At 50.9% G+C, this 24,465-nt stretch overlaps 2 protein-coding genes across 7 annotated transcripts in view; one reads left to right on the top strand and one right to left on the bottom strand.

Moving 5' to 3' along the window:
* RALGAPB (Ral GTPase activating protein non-catalytic subunit beta) overlaps window positions 1–3,656 on the bottom strand; it is a 64,852-nt gene extending 61,196 nt beyond the window's left edge. For 2 of the 5 annotated variants that reach the window (XM_087749482.1, XM_087749483.1), the window contains exon 1: window positions 3,399–3,656. In XM_087749482.1, coding sequence (XP_087605608.1) covers window positions 3,399–3,614 — 216 coding nt within the window. In that variant the 5' untranslated portion in view covers window positions 3,615–3,656. Of the gene's footprint in view, window positions 1–210; window positions 383–3,398 lie in introns of all 5 variants that reach the window. The other 3 variants (XM_087749484.1, XM_087749486.1, XM_087749487.1) reach the window with 2 other exon arrangements.
* An 11,321-nt stretch (window positions 3,657–14,977) lies between these two features.
* Window positions 14,978–24,465, top strand: part of NDRG3 (NDRG family member 3) — a 60,261-nt gene continuing 50,773 nt past the window's right edge. For both annotated transcript variants that reach the window (XM_087749433.1, XM_087749432.1), the window contains exon 1: window positions 14,978–15,104. The gene's annotated coding sequence lies outside the window, so the exon portion shown is untranslated. The remainder of the gene's footprint in view (window positions 15,105–24,465) is intronic.

The following is a 24,465-nucleotide window of genomic DNA, read 5'->3' as shown; positions in this document are numbered from 1 at the left end:
TCTCCCCACACAATTGTATCTGTTACGGTGTTCTGTTTTGATAGATTCAACATACTGACAGTTCTATAACTTGCTTTACACAAAAGGCACCTAACGCTTCCTAGAAGCAGGACTCACTCCCTCAGAAGGAGCTGTATTTATCACAAAATATGTAAACAGCAACAGCAAATTGAAAAAAAAAGCGACCGTCACACCATGCAAACAACATACCCTGATTTTTACTTCTGTTTTTGCAATGCTTCTGCATTTCAGCTTCAAAAAAGCATTCTCACTGGCCCAAATAACATCTCCTAAGTTTCGTGCAGCTGAATATTCATATTTCACATAAACATGTGTCTTATTGAGGTTCAAATCACTAAGGACTCTCAGAATGACAGGCAACCTAATTAAGAGAAGGGGTGAAGAATAAATAAAACCTTGAAGTAAACCTTGAAATAAGACATCCCCAAATTCTCACAGACAAGAGAGATCTGGAAAGAAATCGTCAGTATTAACACTGGCAGAACAACTGAGAGACATGAAGTTAAAATATTAACCATCTACTATGAAACTGAGCATAATACCAATATTCCTTAGAGTGATAAATAACTTGGGTTTCAAAATATTCCCTCCAGATCCATTTCAGCTTAGGAATTTTAGTAGCTATCACCATATAAACCACTGAAAATTGATGTTTCGGCATTTAAGACCAAAGATCCTCAGTTCATAAACACTGTAGAAGGTGGTGAGCATGAAAGAACTTTCTAATGAGCCCATAAGACTCCAAAAATAAAGATATTTAAGTTCTATTTCCAGCCCCCGAAGACTTAATATGAACAGCTGCAGCCAAAGTATTTAAACTCCTGGATCAGAAGAGTTAGATGGTAAGAATTACCGAAGTAACAGACCCACATTCTGCAATTGCTTTGAAGGAATATGCAGGAGCTCAGAGCCCAAAGCAGAGGTGGGGTTTTTGGAGTGTGTGCAGGGGAGAGGCGAGGGGACCAATATTGGTGTACAAAGCGGTTCCTCAGAAAGCCTGTGCAGAGTGAGGGGAGCGTTGGGGGCAAACATGAACATTTAGCCCTTCGTACTCAGCAGCTTCATATGTAAAATGAAATGTCTGCCTACAGTACAAAAAGATTTCAAGCACAAAGACAAGCTGTCCCAAAAATGGATGCTTCTTGGGTTTTATCAGAGCCAAAAAAGCAGAGCCTGAGCTGAAAATTCAACAGAGGCAATTGTTATTAACACAGTAGATACAAAGACCATCAGCAGAGAGATGTCCAAGGAAGACTGAAGACCTAATAGAGCCTAAACCAGAGAAGCATCAACATAAAGAGTCCACAGCATAGAGTTCTGGGATATTAGATATACTTTATAAGTATTTCACAGAAAACAAGTAATCCCTCTAACACCATCCTTACTACACCAATAGTACTGACATCTGCTCTCTAGAGGCAACAGTTACTGTCAGAAAGCCCTCTTGCTACAACCCTGGATCACATACCAAAGAGGTTTATGAGCAATTTTTCAAGCCAGCTGCAGCCTACAACGTCCTGAGCGCGGACAACTGCCACGTGCCCACTTGCCCACCCTGACACTGCTGCCCCTCTGCCCTCCAAGTTCCTGCTGGAGAGAGTGACTACAGTCTTGCCAAGACCAGCTCAGCACCTCTCTTATTAAGCCCACCAGGACCGAAACAGTGCAGACCGCTCTGGGCAGCTCACCTTTGGAGCCCATCCAACGGACAGGCTAGGCACGCACCATGTGTAAAGGACAGAGCAGATAGCAGGCAAAAAATAAAAAAAGGCAAGAGCCAAACAGAAGACCCACCTGAGAGAAACACTAACAGAAAGTTAGTATTTTGTTAACTCAGTATTTTGTTAACTCAGTATTTTGTTAAAGAATAAATGGAGATGCATGTCAGGATTACTCATGTCAGGATTATTCATTTAATAAGTGAAAAAAAAAAAAGTCTAGATTCAAGGCAGGAAGAGATCAGGCCACAAAAAACAGGAACTCGTGTCATCCTTTCCCAGGCCATTCAGCCACAGTGCCACTGAGTAGAAGAGAAGAGAATCACAGCTCCTCTTGCCCAGGGAAAATGAATTTGTCTGATTTTATCACCCAACTGCAGCAGAAGTCAAGACATTAACCTGACACAGGGAAGGCTGGGTCTCCAACATAAGGTGCGATTTAAGCCTTAAATGCTTGGGTCGCACTCTCCCCAGCGCTCCCTGCCCACTGACTTCAGCCGTTCTGGTTCCCGAGAGCGGCCCTGGACACGAACCGTCCCAGAGCAGGGAGCAGGGCACCTGCCACAGCGAAGAAAGCTGCCTAAAGATTGCAGACTGTAACATCTGAAGATTAACAGAGCCATAAGAAAGCAAAAACATCAGTTGCTCTTGTATGTTTTGGTTATTACTCTGCTTTCAAGCTTCATTACTCAGACATCAGTACTACTTCGCTTCTCACTATCATTCTTGCCTCTAAAAGCGGTGTTAAGAAAATTATCTTCCAGGCAGGTCATCTGAGAATTTAAGGAGCTTTCACATCCCTCACTCATACCAAAAAACACATAGCAAATTCCACCGCAAAACAGTGCATTTCCCTGACCCAGACCAAGAATAATTTTCACTCGTGGGTTTATTTTACATTCACGCTTCTTCCTCAGTCCAGTTCTTTCTGCAGCTCTACAAACTGCACAGCCAAGAAGGGCTCTCCTGAAGGCGACAGTCCCCTCATGCCAGGGAACAAGCCTTGCTGTGCTTTTTGCTGCTGTTCACCGCTTTCCAAAGGCAACCTGACCCACCGCCCGCAGGCCCTAAGGGCCAAATGAGACGAAAAATAAGCAAGGGAAAGCAGAATGACGGCAAAGCCCAGGAGACCTGCAGCCAGGAACGCAGGCACCACCGGTTTACTTGGAAGGAAGCCTGCAGGGAAACAGCGGCAAAAACTTTTCTCCGCGTCAGGCCGCGCTCCCGCCCGCGGGCCCGGCGCAGGGGGACCGGAGCTCGCCGGCCGCGGGCGACGCCTCCCACTCGCGTCGGGGACGCGAAACGCGGCTCAAAACCGGTCCCCAGGGCCGGGGCCGGGGCCGGGGCCCAGGCCGAAAAGGCCGCCAGGGCCGCGGGCCGGTGCGGGGGGTGCCCCGAGGCCCGCTCCCGCCCGCCCTACGGCGGCTCCGCGGCGCCGGCCAGGCCGCCGGCCGCTGCCCGCGACGACCGCGGAAAGCCCCGGGGGCAAGCGCGCCCCGCGCCCGCTCCGGCCCGGCCGCGCCCGGCCCCGCGGCGGGCAGCGCAGAGGTCAGCGCGGCGGAGGCTCCCGGGCGGCGCCCCGCCACCACAGGCCCCGCCGGCGGCAGGAGCGGGCCGGACGCGGGCAGCGCCACCACGGGAGGGCCCGGGCCGCCTTACCTGCGCCGAAGGGCCCGGCGGGCATGTCGGGGCGGGCCCAGCCGCTCCGCCCTCAGGCCGCCGGCTCCATGGTGCCCGCGGCGGCCGAGGCGACACAGGGGAGACGCCGCGCCGCGCCGCACTGCCCCGCTCCGCTCGGCCCCGCTCCCCGCGGCCGCTTCCGGCAGCGCCACAAAGTGCACGGCGGGCGGCCGGGCCCCGCAGCACCCTGCGCATGCGTGCGGCCGCGCTGCAGCATGGCTCCCCACCCAGGGAAGCAGCCCCTGCCGCCGGCAGCGCCGAATAAGTCGCGGGGGAAGGCTGCGCGCCTGCGCGGGGCGGCCGCGGCCGCGCCTGCCGCCGCCGCCGCGCTCTTCCTCTTAAAGGGGCCGCGCCCTCCTCCCCCGCGCGCCCTTCTCGGCCCCTGGGTCGCCTTCGCTTTCCCGTCCCCCTCCTCTGGGTGCCGGGCAGGGCCCCGTCAGGGCTCACCGTGGCCCCGCACAGGGCCCGGGGCAGCAGCCTGGGCACGTTTGGAGCTGACGCCGCCTCCACGGGACGGAGCCGGGCCTTCTCCAGCCCGAGCCCTGCCGCGCCGGGGGCCGAGAGCGGCAGCGCGCCCGTCCCGCCGTCCCTGCGGCGGCCGCTGCCGAGGGCCCGAGGAGGTCGGGGGTCTCTGCCGGTGCCCAGGCTGGGCCTGGTCCTGCCCTCGGGTTCCGGTGGTTCCCGGGCGGCCGCCGAGGCTGGCCCTCGCGGGGCAGGTGCCGGCGGGGCAGGCGTCAGCGGCACCGGCCCTTTGCCCTTTCTGGGGGCCGCGGGCCATGCGGTTCCCTCCCAGCCTGCTTCGTTCCCCTCCCGCTCTCATTTGCCGCCTCCCCTCTCCCTCGGCGCTGACTGAAGTCCTCCGCGGGCTCCGAGGCCCGGGGTTACGGGGTCCCTGTGTTCAGACGCAGCCGGTGGGAAAGGCAGCGCGGGGAGCAGCGGCCACGCCAGGCGTCGCCTTGCGCGCGATGGCGGCCGGCACGCTTGAGGGAGGGTGCGAGGGCGCGGGGTCCTGCGAGCGCCCGGCGAGGGGCCGTGGGCAGCGGCGTGGCCGTCGGCCTGCGCGCACCGCACGGCTCACCACGTGTCCCCCGCGGCGGGCATGCCGCGCTCCCCTCATCTGCGAGACTCTGATCCCTGCAAACCGCTTTGGCAGGCGCGTTGCTGGGGAGGTCGGCCCAGTCTTACAGATCCCTTCCCGGCCGCTCCGCAGGGGCCGGGTCTCCATACCCCTTCCATGGCATTGGCCTTCACCTGCGCTGCTCCTTGCTCAGCGCAGCAGGAAAAGGTCAGCCCAAACAAACAACAGCCTGCCAAGAGATTTTTAACCCCTTCTGTTGCCATCCGTTGGAGAAATGCCAGGTGTCACAGTGCACACCGTACGCCTGTCTTGCAGCGAGATGTCTGTCCTACACGCCCTGTGCCCAGGGGGCTGCTGACAGCGAGGGGCAAGAGTTTTACAGCAAAGATTTGCTCAGTGCTTTTACTGTAAATCTGCTCTGCCCCCGAGGGGCGAGGGGGCCCTTGCAGGACACAACCCTTCACAGTACCTTGAATCTCTGGTGCCTAATAAAAAAAAAGACGTGCTCTGGAGAGGCGTCAGTGAGGCTGCTGGGGTGGTACGTGCAGCAGGGACTGAGCAGCCTGAGTGGAAAGGGAGTCTGGTGCGCGAGCAGAGGCTCAGAGAGCCAACAACCCCACGCACAGAGACGTGATGCAACTAAAACTGCACAGAGCTGGGTGACGGAACCCCGTCCCCCAAACTCCGCTTGCCGAGCCCACCTGCCTCTTGGCCCTTTGCCTGCTATACCAGAGGTGCAAACACTCCTCCCAGTCTCCTACATTAAGCTTGACAGCGGCAGAGGAAGGGAACTCAGAGTTTATCTGCAGCAGCCCCTGCCGAGCCGCCCTTCTGCTCTTTTCCTTTGCGCTCACGTGTGGTTTTCAAACCCGCTGAGAACGGCCTCGGGGCTGCCTGCTGCTGCCTGTGCGCTGCCTCCCCAGCTCGCTGCTGTTTGCCCTGCTTGGTTCTGGGTGTCATCACAGGGCTCATGCACCTTACCATTGTCATGTTGCCTGTATTTATGTATAAAACCAGTTAAGATCGCTGTCCCTTCCTTTCCTGTCCCCCCAGGGTTCCCTCTCCAAAGCCAAGCCACAGAGGGACTGCTCCTGGGGCACGCTGGAGGATCCCCCACCCGGGCACCCACATTGATCCTGACGGGAGACTGCGGGCATCGAGGGGCCGGTCACCCACGCAAGCGCTGGCCCGCGGGGTGCAGGCCCGGCTGGGCTGTGCGTGCCACGGGGGAGCTCGCCATTCAGGCCTGCGCCAGGCTGCACACAGCCCCTGGCCACAGGATGGGCTTCACCAGCCAATTGCACCGGAGAGGCCTGTAGGCAGCTCCCACTCGGCACCCGGCGATGACGCCACCGGCCTGTCCTTGTCTTTATCTTGAAGTGAAGCAGCGTGTTTTCATTAAACAGCCTTCTGCTCAACTGAAGAAATGATGAATGCAATGTTTACTTCAGGGAAAAGACTATAAGACCCTAAAGCCCACAATGGCAGGGGCACGAGCCTGTCTCTGCTACCCTCTTTTTCCATCTTGTGTTCCCTCCAGTAAAGGCTATTTTAATCGATTCCCCACAGAGCTGGAGCACCTTTCTTCCGGGGCCGTACTGAGCACCTGCACTGGGGCAGCGCACACAAGCCCAGGGCAGGTGGTAGAGGATGACGGCCATGCAGGCTATGGGGTGGCGGGCTCCATCGTGGCAGTTACATGACCTGCTAGATATAGAGATATTTATCTCTACAAACCTATATCTACATATGCAAAGCTGTACAAATATGTATAAATATTTTATACAGATACAGATGCACTTTTATATATTTTTTATTTGCAGAACATAAATATGTAGAAAAGTGTATGCATGAAAAAATTGTTTAATATGAGGTGAACTTAATAATTAAAGCTTAAATGCAAACAGAAAGAAAATGAAACCAGAAGAAAAGGCAAGCTCGGGGACTGTGGTTTGCAGGTCTGCTGGGCAGCCCCGACCCCGTGGGGTGCAAACCACCCGCACACGGCCAGGGCTCGGGGCCAGGCCCGGGGGCTGAGTGAGAGGCGCCCACCCAACCCCAGCCGTGCCAAGGAGAGCTCAAGCCTGCGTCTGGCCAGGAGGCCCCGCGCAGGGCTCCGAGCCAGCTGGGTGACCAGCCGCTGTTACCGGGGCAGCCTTCGGTGCTTGTGCTGTGCAAAACACAGGCACGCTGCCCATGGACCAGGAAAGCCAGAACTAAATGCCAGATTCCCAGGAGCGTGTTCGTGGGGACAATAACCCCAAAGGGAGTCCAGGCAAGGACCATGTGTGCTGGGAGAAAAGAGGCTGGGCCAGGGGATTAGAAACAGAAAACTGGGGTCGGTATGAGGTGGGGATTCCCTTTGCCCACAGCTGTCAGTTGAGTTTAAAACAGCTTGTAATCACGGTTTTGCAGTACCAGCTCGTGCTAGCTGTGTTTTTCATCCTTTCAAGCTGTGTTTTTCATCCTTTCACCAATGAGGATTTTATGGCGTGCTTCCGAAACACAAGCCTGGCTGACCAGGTAGAAGACAGCAGCGCTCAGCAAACAGTCTTCATCCACGTTCGGAACCACAGCTCTCAAAGAAAGGACAACGTCAGAGAAAGGCTATTGGCATTCAAAAAACAAAAACACAAGGCTTGTTTTAAATTTAAGGCCTTTTTGCATGCTAGAGAATGCCATCCACCCACTAATTGGGCTGTTAACTCTGGTCCACTAGTTACATTCTCTGAGAAGCCCTGTTGGGGTTTACAGTGCATGCAGCAGTAACTGGGACGAGATATTACTTAAACTCAACTGAGAATGGGGAAGCAAAACCACAGTTTTCAACTCTTTCTCTGAAAAGCTCCTTTCAAAATTCATGGCTCCTTTTCAAATCTCAGCTGAGAGGGTTTGGTCTGGAGTCACCGGTTTCTCCCCATCCAGTGACGCGGTACAGAGAGCTGCAGGCAGGGGGGCACCGCTCCTTGCACCCCGTCTCAGCCCCTCGCACTTCTCCCCAGCAGCACAGCCGGGGCACCCGGGGCGCTGCTGCCCACCGCCCCTGCCAAGCAGCGGTGAGCACAGCTGCCAGGCGCGGTGGCCCGGGCAGCAGGAGGGGACGGGGTTCAGCCCTGGCCTCGCCACGCCCCGGCCAGGCGCTCTGCTCTGTCTCCAGGGCCCCAGATGGAGCCCTGCCCTCACTTGTTGGGGACCTCCAGCCTCTCTGCTTCACCAGTGAAGCACTTTCCCCTCTATGAAATCATCATGACTCATCACTACTTTACCATATTTTTTCCATATTTCCATCAATTACACTCTTTGATATAGCTTCTGTACATTTGCCTGATAGAGACACTAAACTCAATGGTCTGTAGTTCCCCAAATCCTTTCTAAAAAGGGGAATCGCATTGGCCGTGTCCCATTCCTCTCATATCAAGGGCGTTTCGTTTTATGGTTACATAAGCAGGTAGGTGACTAATTTCTTGTTTAGTCTACAACACAGGAGCGAGTATGATCTAGTGCTAGCAATTTCTTCTTATGAGCAATTTATCTTAAGATTTCTTCTGCTTCAGTTTGAAACAGATTTTCTGGCTGACTCATTCCCCATAAAGAAAAATCTCAGACAGGAATAGCCTGAAGCTGTTCCGTAGTAAACAGCAATGCAAAGGCTTCAGCTGGCGTCTTGAAAACCTTTCACATTTTCTCTTGACGTGAAGCTCCATGCATTTGGATAGTGAACAGCCAGAGGTGGGGGTCATCTTGACCTTGGGCCTCACGGAGAAGTTCATCGTCCCACCTGCGTCCAGCTGCTCCTCCCCAGTCTTCCTCTGCCCCTGCCCGCTGCCGGCAGCCAGCTGGGCAGACCCTGGAGCATCGTCCCACCCTGCACGCCCGGAAAGCAACCGCTGCCCACAACTGCCTGCTTCCGAGCCAGCTCCGAGCCCTGTGAGGAGCGGGACTGCTCCTGCCCAGCTTGATTAGACACGAGATTTGTCACGCAGGTGTCCTGTAGGCAAGCAAGTGTTCTGCTGTGACTGAGGAGCACACCGATGGCTGAGCTGCAGGAGCTCGACCGTAAGCTAGGGGTCTGTTTTATAAGCATTTGATCAGTTCCTTACTACACTGCACCATGCATTCTCTTATAGGCTGTCTTCTATCATTCGTGTTTTAATTCACTAATTATTTTACACACATTGAGCATATTTCCAGCCTAAAGCTCCAGCCCAAACTACTCGGGCTCTGGGACCATGCATCCAGTTAATAATATATCCATATTACATCAGTTCACTATATATTGTATATATAATGTATCTAAGTCATAGATCATGAATATATATCATATTTAACATACCTATAATCATAACCATTTATGTACATATACATATATATGTATAGCTTTAACCTGGATATTTTGGCTACTTCCTCGGCCTGCTCTTCTGCATCGAGACAATACCCCAGGTGTCTTGTAAAGATTTTCTTCCATCCTTTATTGTAACCCTAGTGTTGTTGTCCTACTTGGAGCTTTTTCAGAAAAAAAAAAAAAAAGTGAAAAAATGCTGTCCATCAGTTACATTCTCACATTTCCCATTACTTCCACCGCACACCTCTAATACGTAGCTATACTTTCAGGCATGCTTAGCATTCGTTGCTTTAGTTTCCATTAATACTTACTAGGAAGTGAACACAAAGAAAGTAAATACTAAACAAGTAAACATTTACTGAAGAAAAGGCATGGTTTTATAAAAGAAAAAGGAATTTGATGCAGTCTGTTTCCTCAGCTGGAAGATATGGAGCCACCCTTATTTGCACAGAAAGAGCCAGTGCTGCCGGCTGCTGCACCCAGCGCAGGGCACAGCTGAGGCAGAAACAGGGGTTTGTGCTGAAGATGAGCAGAGTCTTTCCCATTCAGTGGAGCTGCTGAGCGGGTATATGGTCCTTTCACTCCCAGCCTGCGCCCCTCAGCCATGAACCATCTAGCAGCTTTCTGCCTTGCGAAAACAGAGCAGCCAACCTCAGTGCTGCCCTTTTTTGCGCAGTCATCGGCACTGTCCCCCTTACGCTTCTCAGTGAATGGCCAATACAATGGATGTGCGGTGATGATGTGGAAAGTGTTTTTCAACATGCAGATGAAATAAGAAGAGTGCCCCTTTCAACCCTTCCTTCCACTTTCATGAGAGCCCCAGAAAGACACAAGTGAATCATCGGCTTTGATACAGAAAAATGAGGTTTGTGGAGCGCAACATTGCAACCCTGCCCTCAGAGCACTGCGTTACAGTGCTCCGTCTTACCGGGAAGGAGCGGCCTTTTGCAGGAGGTCCTTGAGCAGCCGGCTTGAGCCAAGGGCTCCTTTTGATGCCTGCACACCAGGCAGTGAGCTTACCGGCTCGAGCAGTCCACTGCTTTGGAAACACATGCCCTCACACCAGGTCCTCTTGCACAACTTACCTTACAGGCTTGCCATTCTCCATGGATCTCTGACCTCCCGGTGTAGCATGCTTCTTCATTTCCCATCTGGGACTGAAGACGAGCGATCATGACTTCTGCAGCCTGGGAAGGTGCTTGAAAAGTGCAGGCAGCAGGAGAGCCCCATCCCACTGGGGCAGAGCTGCGGGCTGTTCCCGCAGGAGAGCAGGCTCCGGCTGCTGCTGGGACAGCTCTGCCCTCTGGATGCAGACAGCTTTGCTCTCTGCATAGAACTGGAAAGGCATGGGAAATCACACTGGCCCAGCAGATTTGAGTGAATCCCATGAGGCATGTGTATGGCATGGTTACGTTTGTACCCCACTGTTCCCCTGAGTACTGTAAGAGAAGACAGAGGTGCCTGCTAAGGGCCAGCCCCAGGCTCCTCACAGGCTGTTACCTGGTCCCTGCTGTCCCTTCCTGGTGTTTGGTGAAAGCAAGCCATCCATCATCCAGGACAGCCCTCAACGATTCAAATAAGTCTCCTGTGGGACAAATGATGGCATAGGCTCCCTTCACCTTGCTCTGCAGCTACATATGCTGCATGCTTCTTTCTGTGCTGTCACAAAAGCTGTCAGAGGGAGAAATGTTAGATTTTGAACTACTTGCAGAATCAGACCACTCACAGCAGCCTTCTACCTCAATTAGGTGCTTTGATGGGGAGTCGGTTTTGTCAAAGCCGGTATCTCTGGCAGACACCTTCTCTTTGGAGAGAGCTGAATGCAAATATGCAGAGAAGATGCTCTAACATCTCTGACTGTAACAAAAGACAACAGTATTTGGGAAAATCTAGCTTGGATGAGGCAGAAGAGAGGTTGACAGAGACAGACTGAATTCTAGCCGTTATTTTCCAAATACAACTTTCCTCTGAATGCAAACACTCCAAGCATTTAGCTGCACTAAATGTGCACATTGCAGAAGTGATGGATGAGGGTTAAGTTGGCTTAAGACAGTTTTATCACTTTGTAGTGAACAATTCATTTTGTTCATATGAACAAATTCATAATGAAAATTAATTAGTTGGATTAAAATACGAAATCATTTCAAGACTGTCTTTGTATTTTGAACTACAGACCTGGATGGGTAGAGTAGTTGCTTCATGGCTACTGATCTCCTAGATCGACTCATGTAAGCTGTAGATTTTGGCAAGAAAGAACATTCAGCCAAAGCTTTGTGAAGGATTTAGGCTGACATGAGAAAGTTTGCAGTTACACCCTGCTTGTTCAGGAATAAACCACACAACTGGCCCATGCAGGGCTCATCTGAGAGCAGCCCCATCCCGCTGGTGCCTCGGCCCAGAGCCACGCTGTGCCGGGGCACAGGGCACCCATGCCAACATGCAGCCAAATGGCTGCAAAGGCATCGAGGAGCCCCGACCCTGACTGCCTTTACAGCCAGAGAGCCCTCTGCTTCCCAGCCCTCACTTATGCCCACAACATGGTCATTACCACATTGCATCATCAACAGCATATGGTTCTGTAAGCCATTTCCAGCAGGAGTTCTTTTTATTTGTGTTTTCTCTGAGACAAACAGGAAATAACACTCTCTTCTGTGAGGACTGCGGAAAAAAAGACACAGGTCAGCCAAAAACACATGGGGAGGAGGTGATGTTAGCCTCGTTAGGGCAAATGCTGCTGCCTCCTGCAGGGTCCTGGACTGCTGTGCTGCAGTACATGCACAGATGAAATAATCCATGATGACAACAGCGAGCACAGCGTGGGGACCAGCCACACCAGAAAGCCTGAAAACAACTTCCTGGGCTGGAGGACTGCTGCAATGGTTGTGCAGTCCTGTGGCGGGAAATTCCCCTCTTCCCACCTCCGTTCAACAGCCAGTCTAGTCTACATAATACCTACAGATTTAAGCAGTGGTACTGACTCTGCATACAGTGCCTGCACAGGTCCACGCTTACTCCTCTTCCTTCCCCTCTTGTTCTTGGTAGCCCAGGGAAGCACAAAGGCATCATGAAGAGCTGGAGTTATGCTTGGGCCTGTGCAAGAAGAGGCAGACAGCACTAGGCATGTTACTCTTTAAATGCTTTTATATGAAAAAGTGTCTATATGGAACAAAAGTAAAGAAGAAAAAAAATTAATTGCTCAATTAAGATAAGGTTGGTGGGCTATAACATACATTGAAGGGACCTGTCCAAGAGACAAGCTACTTAACAGCCAAGGTCCAGCCAGAAGCCAAGGTGAGAGGCTCAGCTGGAGGCAGCCCCCCCATAGCGCAGGGCTGAGCTGGCATGGGGCTCCTGGGCCCATGGGCAGGGCTGCGGGGCCCGGCTGAGCCGGGCTGGGCCACTCAGGTCCATCACAGGACCATCTTAGCCAACATGTTTAGGGGCTAGCCGAAGCCCAGTGGCTGCTTACTGCACACTTCTCGCATCTCAAGAGGGATGTGAAAAAAAGTCACTGTCCTCGTGGGCGAGGAACAACGGGTACTGTCTACCTGAGGTGCTCCAAGGGCTGAGGGCACCTGGGCTCCCCAGGAGGGAGGTGCAAGAGGGGACTCTGCCACTTCTGGGCGTGAGGAGCAGGGAGTGGACGTCAGACCCACGCACAGTGCATTGAGTAATCCCATACACAGATTTTTGGGAGGTACTGTCAGGGCCCTGAGTGCACTAATAGGCCTCAATGGCCGTGACCAGCCTCACCTGCTGCTTCTACCCACACACATCCTACTCATGGGCCCAGCAGTCCCGTTTAAGCCCAGACCTGGGCCTTTAGTCCGTGCCTGAACTATTTTATAAGAGAACCAATCTCTACCTTTGTCCCAGCTATGCCTGGCCCAGGTCCAAACTGATCCTGACCCACAGACTGACTTTGCAGCTTGATCTTGTACCTGCCTCATCCCCATAGACTTGCCCAGCAACCACTGGGCTACACCTGATCCTCGTTATCCTCACCAGACCTGACCCAGCCTGCAGGTTGACTTGGACCTGCCTCATCACCATGGACTTGCCTTGATCTGGACTCTCGACTGAACCTGGCTACCATCTTTAGGTCTGCTCTGCTCAGCTCGCTGGGGTACGAGGGGATGGTGCTCTGGCTGCAAGGCCACTGCCCTGGCCAGCTCCTCCATCCCGTGAGGAGCAGCCAGCCCTCGCTGTTCCCTAGTAGGTACACGCTCACCTTGGATCCTGGTTTCTTTTTGGCAGTCCCTTAAAAGAAGGGGAAGGTGTCTGGGTTGAACTAGGAAAACTATGGGAGAGATGGTCACCACAGCCCCCTGAACTCCTGTATATTGCCCTGGCAAAGCCAGGCACCAGTGCACTGTAAGTGAATGGGTGTGTTGGGAGGGCTGTACCAATGCCGGCTGGCAGGAGCATTGCTGGCCTCCAAGCCTGAGTGTGTAACACTGCCTCGCTCTGTGCTGACTCTCAGGAAGCAGGCTTGCTTTGCCTTCCATGCTGGGACCTACAATGGAGTGGACCATTGAGGTGGATCATCCAGATCTACAAGGTGGCCTCCAAAGACCTGAGACTCGGGCAAGAACTGGGTTCACTCCAGCACCGGGAGCCTGCAAGACAACCAGCGTACTCCACCGTGCTGCCAACACCTGGGAAGCACCGCGTGGGTGGCAAGGCCAAAGAGCTGGACTTGTCTGCCTGCTTACAGGGGTGTTATTTACCTAACGTGCTTCCCTGTCTGTTCCCGGTATTGCCCTCACCGGGTCTCGGTGGTGGGAGGTCAGACCACAGCCCTTGCAACTGCAGGAGCAGAGGTTTCCCCTGTAGGGCAGCTTCTGCTGTCGCCGCAAAGAGGGGGACTGCTGGCAAATGAGAGGGCCCCGGCCTGATGTTAAGCTAGCTGGACAGGGTGAGAGAAACTACTGACAAATTGCTAGGGATAACAGGAAAGTGGGAAAGGGCGATAAAGCAGCAGCTGGTGGTGAGGGAGGTGGCAGGATTTCACCGGCGGTTCAGGGCAGCGAGGCGGGGAAGGGCTGGGCCCAGAGCTAAGGGGAGGGGAGCACCCGGCCGCGCTGCGAGGGGCCGGGACGAGCCCGGTGCCAGCACGGCCCGGCGCTCTGCCTTCTACGGGAACCCACCCGGGAACGGTTCGCCTGCGGGCCGCCTCCGCTCTGCCTCCCCTCCTCCCCTGCTACTCGGTGACAGCCTTCAATGACCGGAGAACGGAGTTACACGCAGTACCTAGGACCACGGGGTGGCACCAGAAACCAGAATATAGATTTGTTTGGGCAACACCTCGTTTTCAAATGTTCGGGGCAGGGCCCGACCCAGGGTAGGGCGAGAGGCCCTGGGGACGCCACGCTGTCCCCGGAACCAGGCGTTTCGGCTTCGCGACGCCCCTGAAGAGGGGCTGAGGGCGGCCGGAGGCGCAGGGCGGCGCGGGCGCTGCTCGGGGGCGCGGCTGAAGGCCCGGCGCTGCGCAGAGCCCGCTGCGCCTTCGGGGCGCTGCCCTCACCGAGCAGCGGGGGACGGGGCGGCGGGACAGCCGTGCCCCGGGGAGGGGCGCGCTCCCCAGCGTCCGCCCTGCACGCTGCCGGGCCTCCGGCGGGGGGAGGAACGGGCACGTTTGTTCGGCCTGCCAAGAATGGAGTCTAAGCCCTACCTCCGGAGGGGGGGGAAAAAAAAAGCCCCACAAAACAAACCAAAAGCAAGGCAAGGGGGGTTTCGGGCTTTGGAGCGGCTCCAAGGATCGCTGCAGGCGCGCTCCCTTAGCGTAACCCGGTAACCCCGGTCCCGGGTCGCTGCCCCGACCTCGCTCGCGACCGGGGCGCAGGGGCGAGCGCGCGGTTGCGGCCGGGGAGCCTCCTGCGCTGGGCTTCCAGGTGAGAGGGGGCGGAGAGGCCGCAGGGCAGAACCGGGCCCGGGGTGACGGGGGCCCGGCCGCGGGGAGCGGCGCCACCTCCCGCCCGGGCGGGCCGCTGCGGCGCGGCAGGGGCGGCGGCGGCAGCCGGGGCTCAGCCCGCCGGGCGAGAGGAACTACCCCCAAGATGGCGCCCAGCCCCGGCTCGCCGCCCGGCCGCCATCTTGTTTGTAGTCCCGACCCCCGAGGGCCCCCGCGCAGGCGCGGTGCCCGCGGCGCAGCGCGCAGGCGCAGCGCGCCCCCCATGCCGCGGCGGCCGGAGCTGCTGAGGTACCTGCCGCCCAGGTGCGCCCCGCCGTCGCCGCCCAGGTGCGCCCCGCCGTCGCCGCCCAGGTGAGCCCTGCCGCCGCCCGGCAGCGGCTCCGGACACCGCTGGGGCCGGCCCTGCGCGTCCCCCGCGGCTGCCGGGCGCCGCCGCAGCGGCACTGAGGCGCTTGAGGCAGCCGGTCTGGCGGGCGGGCGGGCCGGGGTCGGCGGCTCGCGGCGGCCGCGCCCGCGGGCACCCTCTGTGCCGCCGAGCCCTGTGCCCCGCCGCTGCCGCGCCCCGGCCCCGGGGAACGGGTACCCGCGAGGTCACCGGGGCGGGGGCGGGCCGTTCCCGGGCGGGTCCCGCTGGGGCGGCCGCAGCCCGCGGGGGCCCGGGCGGTCGCCGCCGCTGAGGGGGGGCCGCGCTCCGCTCCGCTGCTCTGCTCTGCCGTTAGGGAAGGCCGGAGGAAAGCACCGCTCCCTGACGGAGCTGGGTGTAGGAAACCGTCCCTCGTCACGCCGGGAAGAAAGCGAACCGCCTCGAACCTGCCCCCGGCTTTACTGCGGAAACGTACATGAAATTTTCTTCTTGTAAATGCCGGGCTGGGGTGCTCCGGGCTTTCTGCGTGCTCTTATCCGTGTTTTTTCTTCCTGGTATTCAGGTCTCAGCCTCCTCAGTTGTGTTATTTACTTTGGACAAGGAAAAGAGGGTGTTTTTCTTTAACTCGGTACAGTCTTGTCAGTACGTGAATGGGAAGGGAATAGCTTGTAAAAATTGTTTTGTTGACTTGCATCATCATTTTAGGTCAATGGCCGTTTCTTTTTTTATATTTAATGTAAGTCATGGGGAGCAATTCAAAACGTTGTAGCAGAGTCAGATGCTTCTCCTATCTTAAAAATCATCATTATAAAGTCCGGTGCAGAAAATGCGGTGTTACAAAACAAGCGACGCCGTGCAGCACTGTCGCTGGCTTCCCCGGCGGTGTTGGGAGTGCCGTCAGCTGGCTCCGCGGCAGCGCCTTGGGGTGTCGCGCTGCCGATTGGGAGCCTGGTGTGCGACATGTTTTTTGGTTCCTCTCGAGTCCGAGGAGTCTGGAACCGGTGCGTGATCAAGTTGTGATACAGTGCAATACGGTCAAAGTCTGTAGCAGAGCTGGGGTGGCCCAGTCACAGGTGTGTTTGCTCTGGAGAGTAGGAAGGATCTGCTGAGTGTCAGGGGGTTGCATCTGGGAAGCCCATAAGAGTTTTTGTGCCTGAATACTGAGGTGATGCGAAGATGGGGGTTGCAGCTGGAGAAGAATCCACTTCTGCTTCTTTGTCAGGCACGCTCATGACTCTCCCCTGTTCAGACAGGAGGACTTGGGGGATCATTACTTTAGCTTCTGCCTCTCCTTTTCTATAGAAACAAGAGGACAACAGTCTTCCAAATCCTGGAGCCTGTCAAACCGTGTTTAGCCCTAGTGTACGGGTCTATAGTGAAAAATCAAAAGGTAACATAAAGTTTAAGAGCTGAGTTTAAAATCAGCTTTGGAGCTTTTCTGGCACAATAATTTACTTGGACTAGGGGAGGAGAGCTTACCAAATGTGTCTCTCTTACTGAATTGGGGGTAGACTCCTGAAGAAGCAAGGCAATCACTAGGATTTATTTGGATTCATGGTCATTGGACTGGGATTGTGGAGAGGGCTCGGGATTGGCAATGACTGTTCCAATTTCGCTTGTTTCTTTGGGATTCTGAAACTTAGCTTGTGTGTGGCACATGAGGCACTGAAACTGGCTGTCTTGAGGGCAGAAACTTAGCGTGGGCTATACTTGGCTTGTATTGAGATGTTTGCAAATGTAGAAGCTGGAAATGTTATAAAATGAAAGCTAAGCAACTGCTGGAAGCAGCATTATTGGAGGCTGTAATTATATTCCTAGCTACTCATTTTGTATCTAAGGTTAAAAACTAATTGAAATGAACAAACCTGTTCAATTTGCATTTTCCTAATCTCAGATCCCCTTCAGAAATCCTCCAGTGCTTCTGTTTGCAGCTCATATTTCACATCGGTCATACATGACCGGATCTTTAATGTTTTTCATTGGAAAGCATAAGTGTAGTGGTACATTTAGATTTCGGAGGCTTTATTACATACAACGTATATTTTGGTCCTTTAAAGATATACTAGGAAATTTTCTTAAAGATGCTTCTAGGACAGTTTTCTTAAACATTCCTCTGTTGCATGCGCAAGGTAAATGTTATAGCAAAGTAGTAATACATAAGTATGGTATTTTCAGTAAGAAGCTCAAAAAATTGTGGTCATAATATAGTCTAAGCATAAAAATAAAAAAATAAATAGGAAAAAGCAAATGAGCTTGAAAAATTTTTCTTGGTTTGGTTTTCATGTGTAACAGAATAGGGATTTTAATTTTTAGTTATTTAATTGTCATTCTCACAAATAATAGCTCAGCTGGATTGCCACCGCTGTTGCTTCCTGGAAAAAGGTAAAGCCAAACACTCAGTGAGTTCTATTTCTGTAGGCAGTGCTGACACCATAACCCTCCATTATCAGGGTTTATCTTGTGCTCATCATGTGTCAGCTGGATCTTGGATGTCAGTAAATATGCCTCTGCTGCTTACGACTCTTAAGCCTCGTGTTGGACAGTTGCACAGTACTGGTTAAGACTATTTGTGTCCATAATTATTACAGCTTGGTTTAATCCGCAGTAGTTAAAGGAGAACAGAGGAGTGTTTTGCTACTGTTTGTCTGTGTAATGTTGAAGAAAATGTTCCCGCTATGTGTCTTGATGCATCTTGGTGATGCATCACATTTCATATGAATGTGGTTTGGGAGGAATAATAAAATTCCGTATTGCTTTTCCCTGGGAATTCTCGGCATTCTGGCCAGATCAGGTCAGTTAGTAAGCAAAGCAGTTGTAATTTGGTTCTGACATGGGAATGACTGGGTGACTGTGCCCTCTACTGTGCAAATCAAGAGTTGATGAGAGATTTTAAGAATCTCACTTGGTCTTCAGTTCTGTTCTTGTAAATTCTGAATTGTAAATGAGACTTGCTGGATTTTGAATAGTATATTCTTATTGATCATTCACCTTTTTCTATCTGGTCCTATCCCCTTGGCTTCTGTGACTGATGTAGCACCATTTAATGTAGTAATCAAATTGATGCTGTGGGAAGCACGGGAAGGAATAGCTTTGTTTTCATTTGGCTATCGTCCTTACCAGACTTGGATGCGTTTCTGACTTTACAGCAGGTTTTAGTTTGCCGAAGGGGTGTTCCTTACTTTACGTGGTATAAATACAGTAGAGGTTATAAATCTGATGTTTAATTTTAAAGTAACCTTTACTATTAAGTCGTGTATAAACCAGACTCTCTTTGTAATTACCAGATGGATTACAAATGTGAAACTAGCCCTTTTTTCTTCCCCACAAGACCTGGAATTGTGGCTTTTCTCTGTGTGTTCGAACAGAGGGTATAGGCAATCTGCTGCTTCCTTTTCATCTGTATTTTGGTGGTGAAGCTGCATGTTACATCTTAAACTGATCTAATGACGGGCTGGCGTGCAAAAGGGCTGGTCCTGTTCTTGCCCTGTCTTGTACCATCTCCAGCATTCACTGGATGTTTTCCTGAACCAGTTCAGTTTGCTAAATAAGCAGGGCACTAATCCAGCCCCTCTGCGTCCCCCATCTCCCCAGAAGATCAACGTTTGCCAGGTAAGCAAGTTGAAAGCATTCAAAGAAGGACTGAGGAGTACCAGAGATGTAATTGATTTTTGCGGTGTAAGGACAGCCGTAGAACCAGGCGGAACCCTCTAGTCCGTTGCTCTTGCCCGACAGTGACCAAAAAGAGAGGAGCGTAAGGTGAGGACAAATTATATAAGCCTTTCTCTGATAGCCCTCTTGTCTCTCGTCAGCTATAGGACGTCAGGAGGCAGATGTTGTTTGCGTTTATTTCGTTAATGGTTAATGTATTTTTCTTCTGTGAACTTGCTCATGTCTCCAGTCCATTTAAATGTATAGCACTGATGCACTCCAGGGGAGACCTTCCAGAGCACAAAATAATGTTGTAGGTGCTAACTACCTCTGCTTGTTTTCTTTTGAACTTTACAGCTGCTACCTTCATTTCATCTCTCTTAGCTTTTGTATTGTTTGGAAACAGTGCACAACTGATCTCTGTTTCCCTTCTCCATGCAACTGATGATTTTATAGGCTTCTGTCATATGTCACTGCAGTAGTCTCTGTTTCCAGGCAGAAGAACCCTAGTCTAATTGATTAGTCCTTGTTATTCATCTTTTCAAACCTTGTTTCCTTTTTAAAAAATATTTTCCCCTTCCATTATGTCCTCTTGAAATGAAGGAACAGGCGCTGCATCCAGCATTTAAGCTGCAGATGTTCTATATCTTTATATGGTGGTTTAATTACTAATCATTTCCTAACATTGGGTTTATTTTTTTATATGTTGAATGGCTGTGAGCTGATGCTTTTATCATTCTGTCATGACTCCAGCAAGACTTTCTGAATGTTAATGATCAGTTGGGAGCACATCATTCTATATGTTAAATTAGGATCATTTTTCTTCCAAGTGCTACTTTATTTGCACTGAATTTCATCTGTTATTTTATTTCCCGATTATTCACTCTCATAGGGTTTTTCTGCAGGTCTTCAGTCAGCCCTTCTCTTTACTGTCAGAATAGCTTATATCCTCAGGAGACTTTCACTCCACTCCTTGGCCCCTCTTCCAGATTGTTTATGAATACAGTGTATAGCAGAGCACTGCAAAGGCTCCTGGCAGTCTCCCTCCCTATGAAAACTGACCATTTATGCCTACCCTCTGTCATCTGTTTTCAGCTAGTTATCAGTCCAGGTGAGGGCTTTCCCGTTTGTCCTTTAGCTGCAGAGCTGCCGAAGTTCAGTACTTATCTGAATGTTATCTTGTATTGGGGTTTTCGTCACTGCTATAAACGCATGCCTGTGAACGCCCTGCTATCGGAGAGGTTCTGCCCGTCCTCGCAGCCCTGTCGGTTCCCCTCCAGCACTGCTGCTGCCGTGCAGTGAAGCCAGTCTGGAAACAGATCTGGCTGGAAATGAACCCAACAAATGATAAATTAATGCTCATTTAGTGTTGCTGTACTGATAGTATACAAATGTGTAGATTTAATTAGAATCAATTCAGTTGGATAAGTGCATATTTCTATGCTTGCTGCTGCCGCCGCTGATTGAAATTGTGACCTTACAGGTTCAACTGTAGTCTAGACTGAAGGCAGGGTAGGTGTCTGTGCACAGACTTGCACTTTTTATTCCAAATTGGCATAAATTTGATGCTGTAGTTAGATTAGTATGACTTGGTGTATGAATTGCACCTAGGTACTAATCTGATCGATTCTGTGACTGCTTCTCGGACATTTTCACTGTGCTGAGGCAGAAAAACAATCTGACCATGGGTTGATATCTGGAATTTCTTAAACAAAGACAGTGAACAAGGAGAGATTTTTAGTGCATTTCTGTAAATTGATAGGGATCTAGTATTACTTTTTATCCTATTTATTCTAGGACTTTATTCTAACTTATTAGGAACAATTGCATCATAAATATTTCAAAAACATGTAACTGGAAATTCACAAATTCTGTTACTGATGCCCTTGTAGTGTTTTGTAAACACTAGAATTATTTGTGTACATTTAAGTTGCCTAAATACAAATGATACAGGTGTTTAATGAATTTTTTGTTCACTAAATAGGCTTTTCAGGTGTGTTCTTGAAAATTCATATCCAGATTCACCAGTTCTGTTGTCATACATAATAACAGTTTTCTGCTGAGGGGTTTTTTGGGTTGTCTTTGTGTGCAGAACTGAAGTTAGATGCTTCTGTTTTTAACAGTTTCTTTTGGCTGTGGTAGATCTGAAATGTATTGCTCAGGTCTGTTTTTTTCAGTTTGTGTGTTTCTACCTTTGCATAGGCAAAAAGAAAAGCTTAATTTGTGTAAATATATGGTTATATGACTTGGACTGGTGTATTTCCTTCCAGAAAAGGAGGGTTTGTATGTGGTTTTGTGCTTTATTTTCCAGATGGTAGGAGATGGGGGCTGGGGGAGTGGTTTAAGTCTGCTTTTCTGTGCTGCCAGTTCAGGTGCCGCATGGTTTGTCTCTGCCATGGCTGGAGAATTAATATAACAGTGTTGGGAGTGTGGAGCAAGCACACACTCATCAGTGGATAAAGAGGCATTTTTAACCATTGTATAGTATTCTACCTTTGCTATTTTGCTCATTGTAGTTCATTCTGATGTGGTTTTGGTCAAAGAAATGGTCCTTGTTATAAATTCAGCTTCTTTTTTTCCTTCAGCTTGGATGAAAAGGTTACCAAATATGTTTCTTATGGTCTTCAGGAAAGCCAGGGAATATTTTTTTCTCATTTTACAATGCAATTCATGGGCTGACAGAGAGAAGGGCACAGAGCTTGGTGAAAATCTGCACATGGATTAGCTCAGCCACAGAACAAAATTATACTTTCCTGATGTTTTTAAGATAAATAGTTAATTGGAAACATTCATTATTTTAAAAAAAAAAAAAAAAAAAAAGAAAAAAGTCAGTAAGAGAGCTTGTATGCCCTAAATGGTTTTGGTTACTTCTAGCCATAAATGGATGGAACACCCAGCAGGTATTCTGTCCAATTGTGGCCTCTCAGTTCTGTCCCTGCAAAGGTGAGCGTGGTCGTGCTGCTGTGGGATCCTGGTGCATGGGGAGTCTGGGAATACCTTGGAGCTGGGAGCTGACCGGTGGCACCGCCAGGTCTGCTGGCTTCTGGTTTGCAGCAAGGACATCGCTTCAAAAGACAGTAAATTATCCTTCAGCGTTGTGCACGGTGTAACACCTATATAAAGCAAATGCTATAGCTGCTGTTAGGTGTTGGAAGAAACAAAAGGAAGGAGGGGTGGCTCAGAAGATCGTCCGTCAAGATGTCTCCTTGGTGAGACCTCACGCTCGCCTGTGTCCGTCTGTGAATGCAGGGCTGTAACGTCATCTCCCTGGCTACAACTGCCACGTTTGTCACTTTGTAGTGTTTGGTACCATGCTCATTCATACTGTTGTGTCGTGTAATTGAATGATTGTGACTGAGGAGTCACCATGGAGTAATCTAGGACTGTCAACTGCACTTTTTCAGTTACTGGCCCATCATCATGAAGATTTCAACACAAATGTGTGAATTGCAAAAAGGGCTGGAATTTTCCAGCAGAGTGAATACAAAAGCACAGAGGAGGTTGTAGCTTTGTCTGTACAAAAGAGTTAATGAAGAAGTTCAGGTTGTCTCGGCCTCCAAGAAGAAGTTAAAACAATCTGGGTTTTTGGAGAGCTACGTTTTTTGTTTTTTGGTTTTTTTTTTTGGTGGCATATTAAAAAAAAAAAAAAAGTGAGGCCTCCATTCCCCAGGAGGAGTGGAGATACGGTCTGTGTGCTGTAGTACTCAGTTGTACCCCCGCCTGGGAACTTTGCAGTATGTGGGGTCTTGCCATAAGAGAGTGAAGGCTTAAAAAATTCTTTTGACCACACCGAGCAGAACCACTGCACCAGCTGGGCAGTACCCAGATGTTCGTTACCTTTTGGACACTTAATTTGTGCATTTGTAACTGTTTTTAAATGGTCTTTGAGCTCATGAGTGTTCTGCTCCTGGATTTGGTCATGGGACTGACCACGGGAAGCAGGAGCTGATGCAAGTTGACTGTGATTCCAGGGGATCACAGAGTTTTTCTAAACTTCTGCTAAAATGCCACAAACAACACACAGTCTAAGTCCTGCTGCCAGTCGAGCTTCAGGAAACACCCAGTGCTTGTGTGATCTCTCGTGCTCACAAAAGCTGTCTTTCTGATCTCTTCAGCAGCATTCCAGATCTTAGAAAATATAAACCATTGGCATTTCTCCTGGTTTCTGCACCCAAAAGGGTTTTTTATGTGCAATTGCTGAGTGTGATGCTTGCAGTTGGAGAACACTCCTTAAAAAAGGAGCTACTGGGGCTTAAAGCCAGGTTGATTTTGTTGTCCGTTAGCTCAGGTTACTCATTGTGTTTGAATATACACTTCTCTGGATGTATTGCACATGGTAAGAGGGTATGTGTCCAGATTGCTTTGTGCGAGTAATTGCTGACTAATTTTTCTGTGGACGTCCTCTAACGGAGGGAGCAGTCTCAGACGTGATTCTTGCTCAGAGGTGTTGCTTGCCTCAAGAGTGATTGACTTTACTGCAGCAGTCCCTGTAGCTCGTCCGGTCTGTGCTCCAGGTTTCCACCCCAAACCTGCAAGGAAGTCGGAGACCTTTACTGATGTGATTTCCTTGGGGAGTATCCTGGCTCTTCTGAACTTCTGTGGTGGCATGCTGGAGAGCATAGGTGGTGGAAGTGTGGGGATAGGAAACACCATTGCGCCCCCCCCCCCCCCCCCCCCCCCAATCCTTCCTTTCTGAAATAACTACGCTTTGGGTGGTGAATGGAAGATTTTGGGTTTTTTTCTTGTTGTTTTTAAAAAATACAGATGCCCTGACTGGCTATGGATGCACACAGCCTTTCTGGCCCCTCTCCAGCCTGAGACTGTCATACCACGACAGTGATGGAGACTTGTTGCACCCTTCTTACGAAATGCTTTTTACTGTGTTGGTTTTTTTTGTTTCCTGTTCATGCATGTTGAAAATGAATGGATACGTTTTGTGTGATGTGTACTCCCATGTTGTCTTCATGAATTCTCTGCAAATGCGTAGGAACATCGGCAGTGAGTCCCAAATTTTGGGTAGCCTGACAGTTGCTGTTATAGAGGATTATTACCTACATAATAGATTCTATGTTCATGAATTTCAGCAGTCTGTTGAAATCTGGGAAGCAACAGCTTCAGTGCCAGGGCTGTCTGGTCATGTGTGTACTACAGAAGCCTCACTAGTATAATGAGACCATCAAGCCCTTCAGATAGTGATCCAGCTTACACTGTGAGAAATGGCTTTTATTGTTATGCCTGGTAGTAATTGCCTAAATGAAGTGTTTTCAAGGGTAATTCTAGGCCACTATAATTATATGTATGCTGCCACTCTCACCAGTATAAAAATGTCTTTAAAACAATTTGCAGAGCTTACCAGTTGGTTACTCAGGAGGGGGGTCCTGTGCCTGTTCCACATGAATGCATTCCACTTTTGGTGATATTTTTAGGTGTTAGAAAATGATATTTCCTCACTGATCACAGTTTTTCTTGGCAGTGCAGTGACCTCTAAAGACTTCTCAGAAGCCTGTCATCCTGTTTTTTTTTTTTTTTATTAACTGTGATATCCCAAAGGGAGCGGAATCCCTGGAGGACACTCAAACCTTGATAGTGAAGAGTGGATGAGTATCTGTAATGCGTTGAGGCGGAGCAGAAGATGCCTTTGGAAGGGACAGTGGGCTGTGTGCTCCTGTCGCTTGCAGCCGAGCTGCAAACAGCCCTCAG

This window comes from Nipponia nippon, unplaced genomic scaffold, assembly GCF_047370975.1.
Source record: "Nipponia nippon isolate SJK-2023a ecotype South Korea unplaced genomic scaffold, ASM4737097v1 scaffold_13, whole genome shotgun sequence".
Classification (NCBI taxonomy): Eukaryota; Metazoa; Chordata; class Aves; order Pelecaniformes; family Threskiornithidae; genus Nipponia; species Nipponia nippon.
The sequence above is the reverse complement of the archived record's forward strand: the minus strand, read 5'-3'. Positions and strand labels throughout refer to the sequence as shown.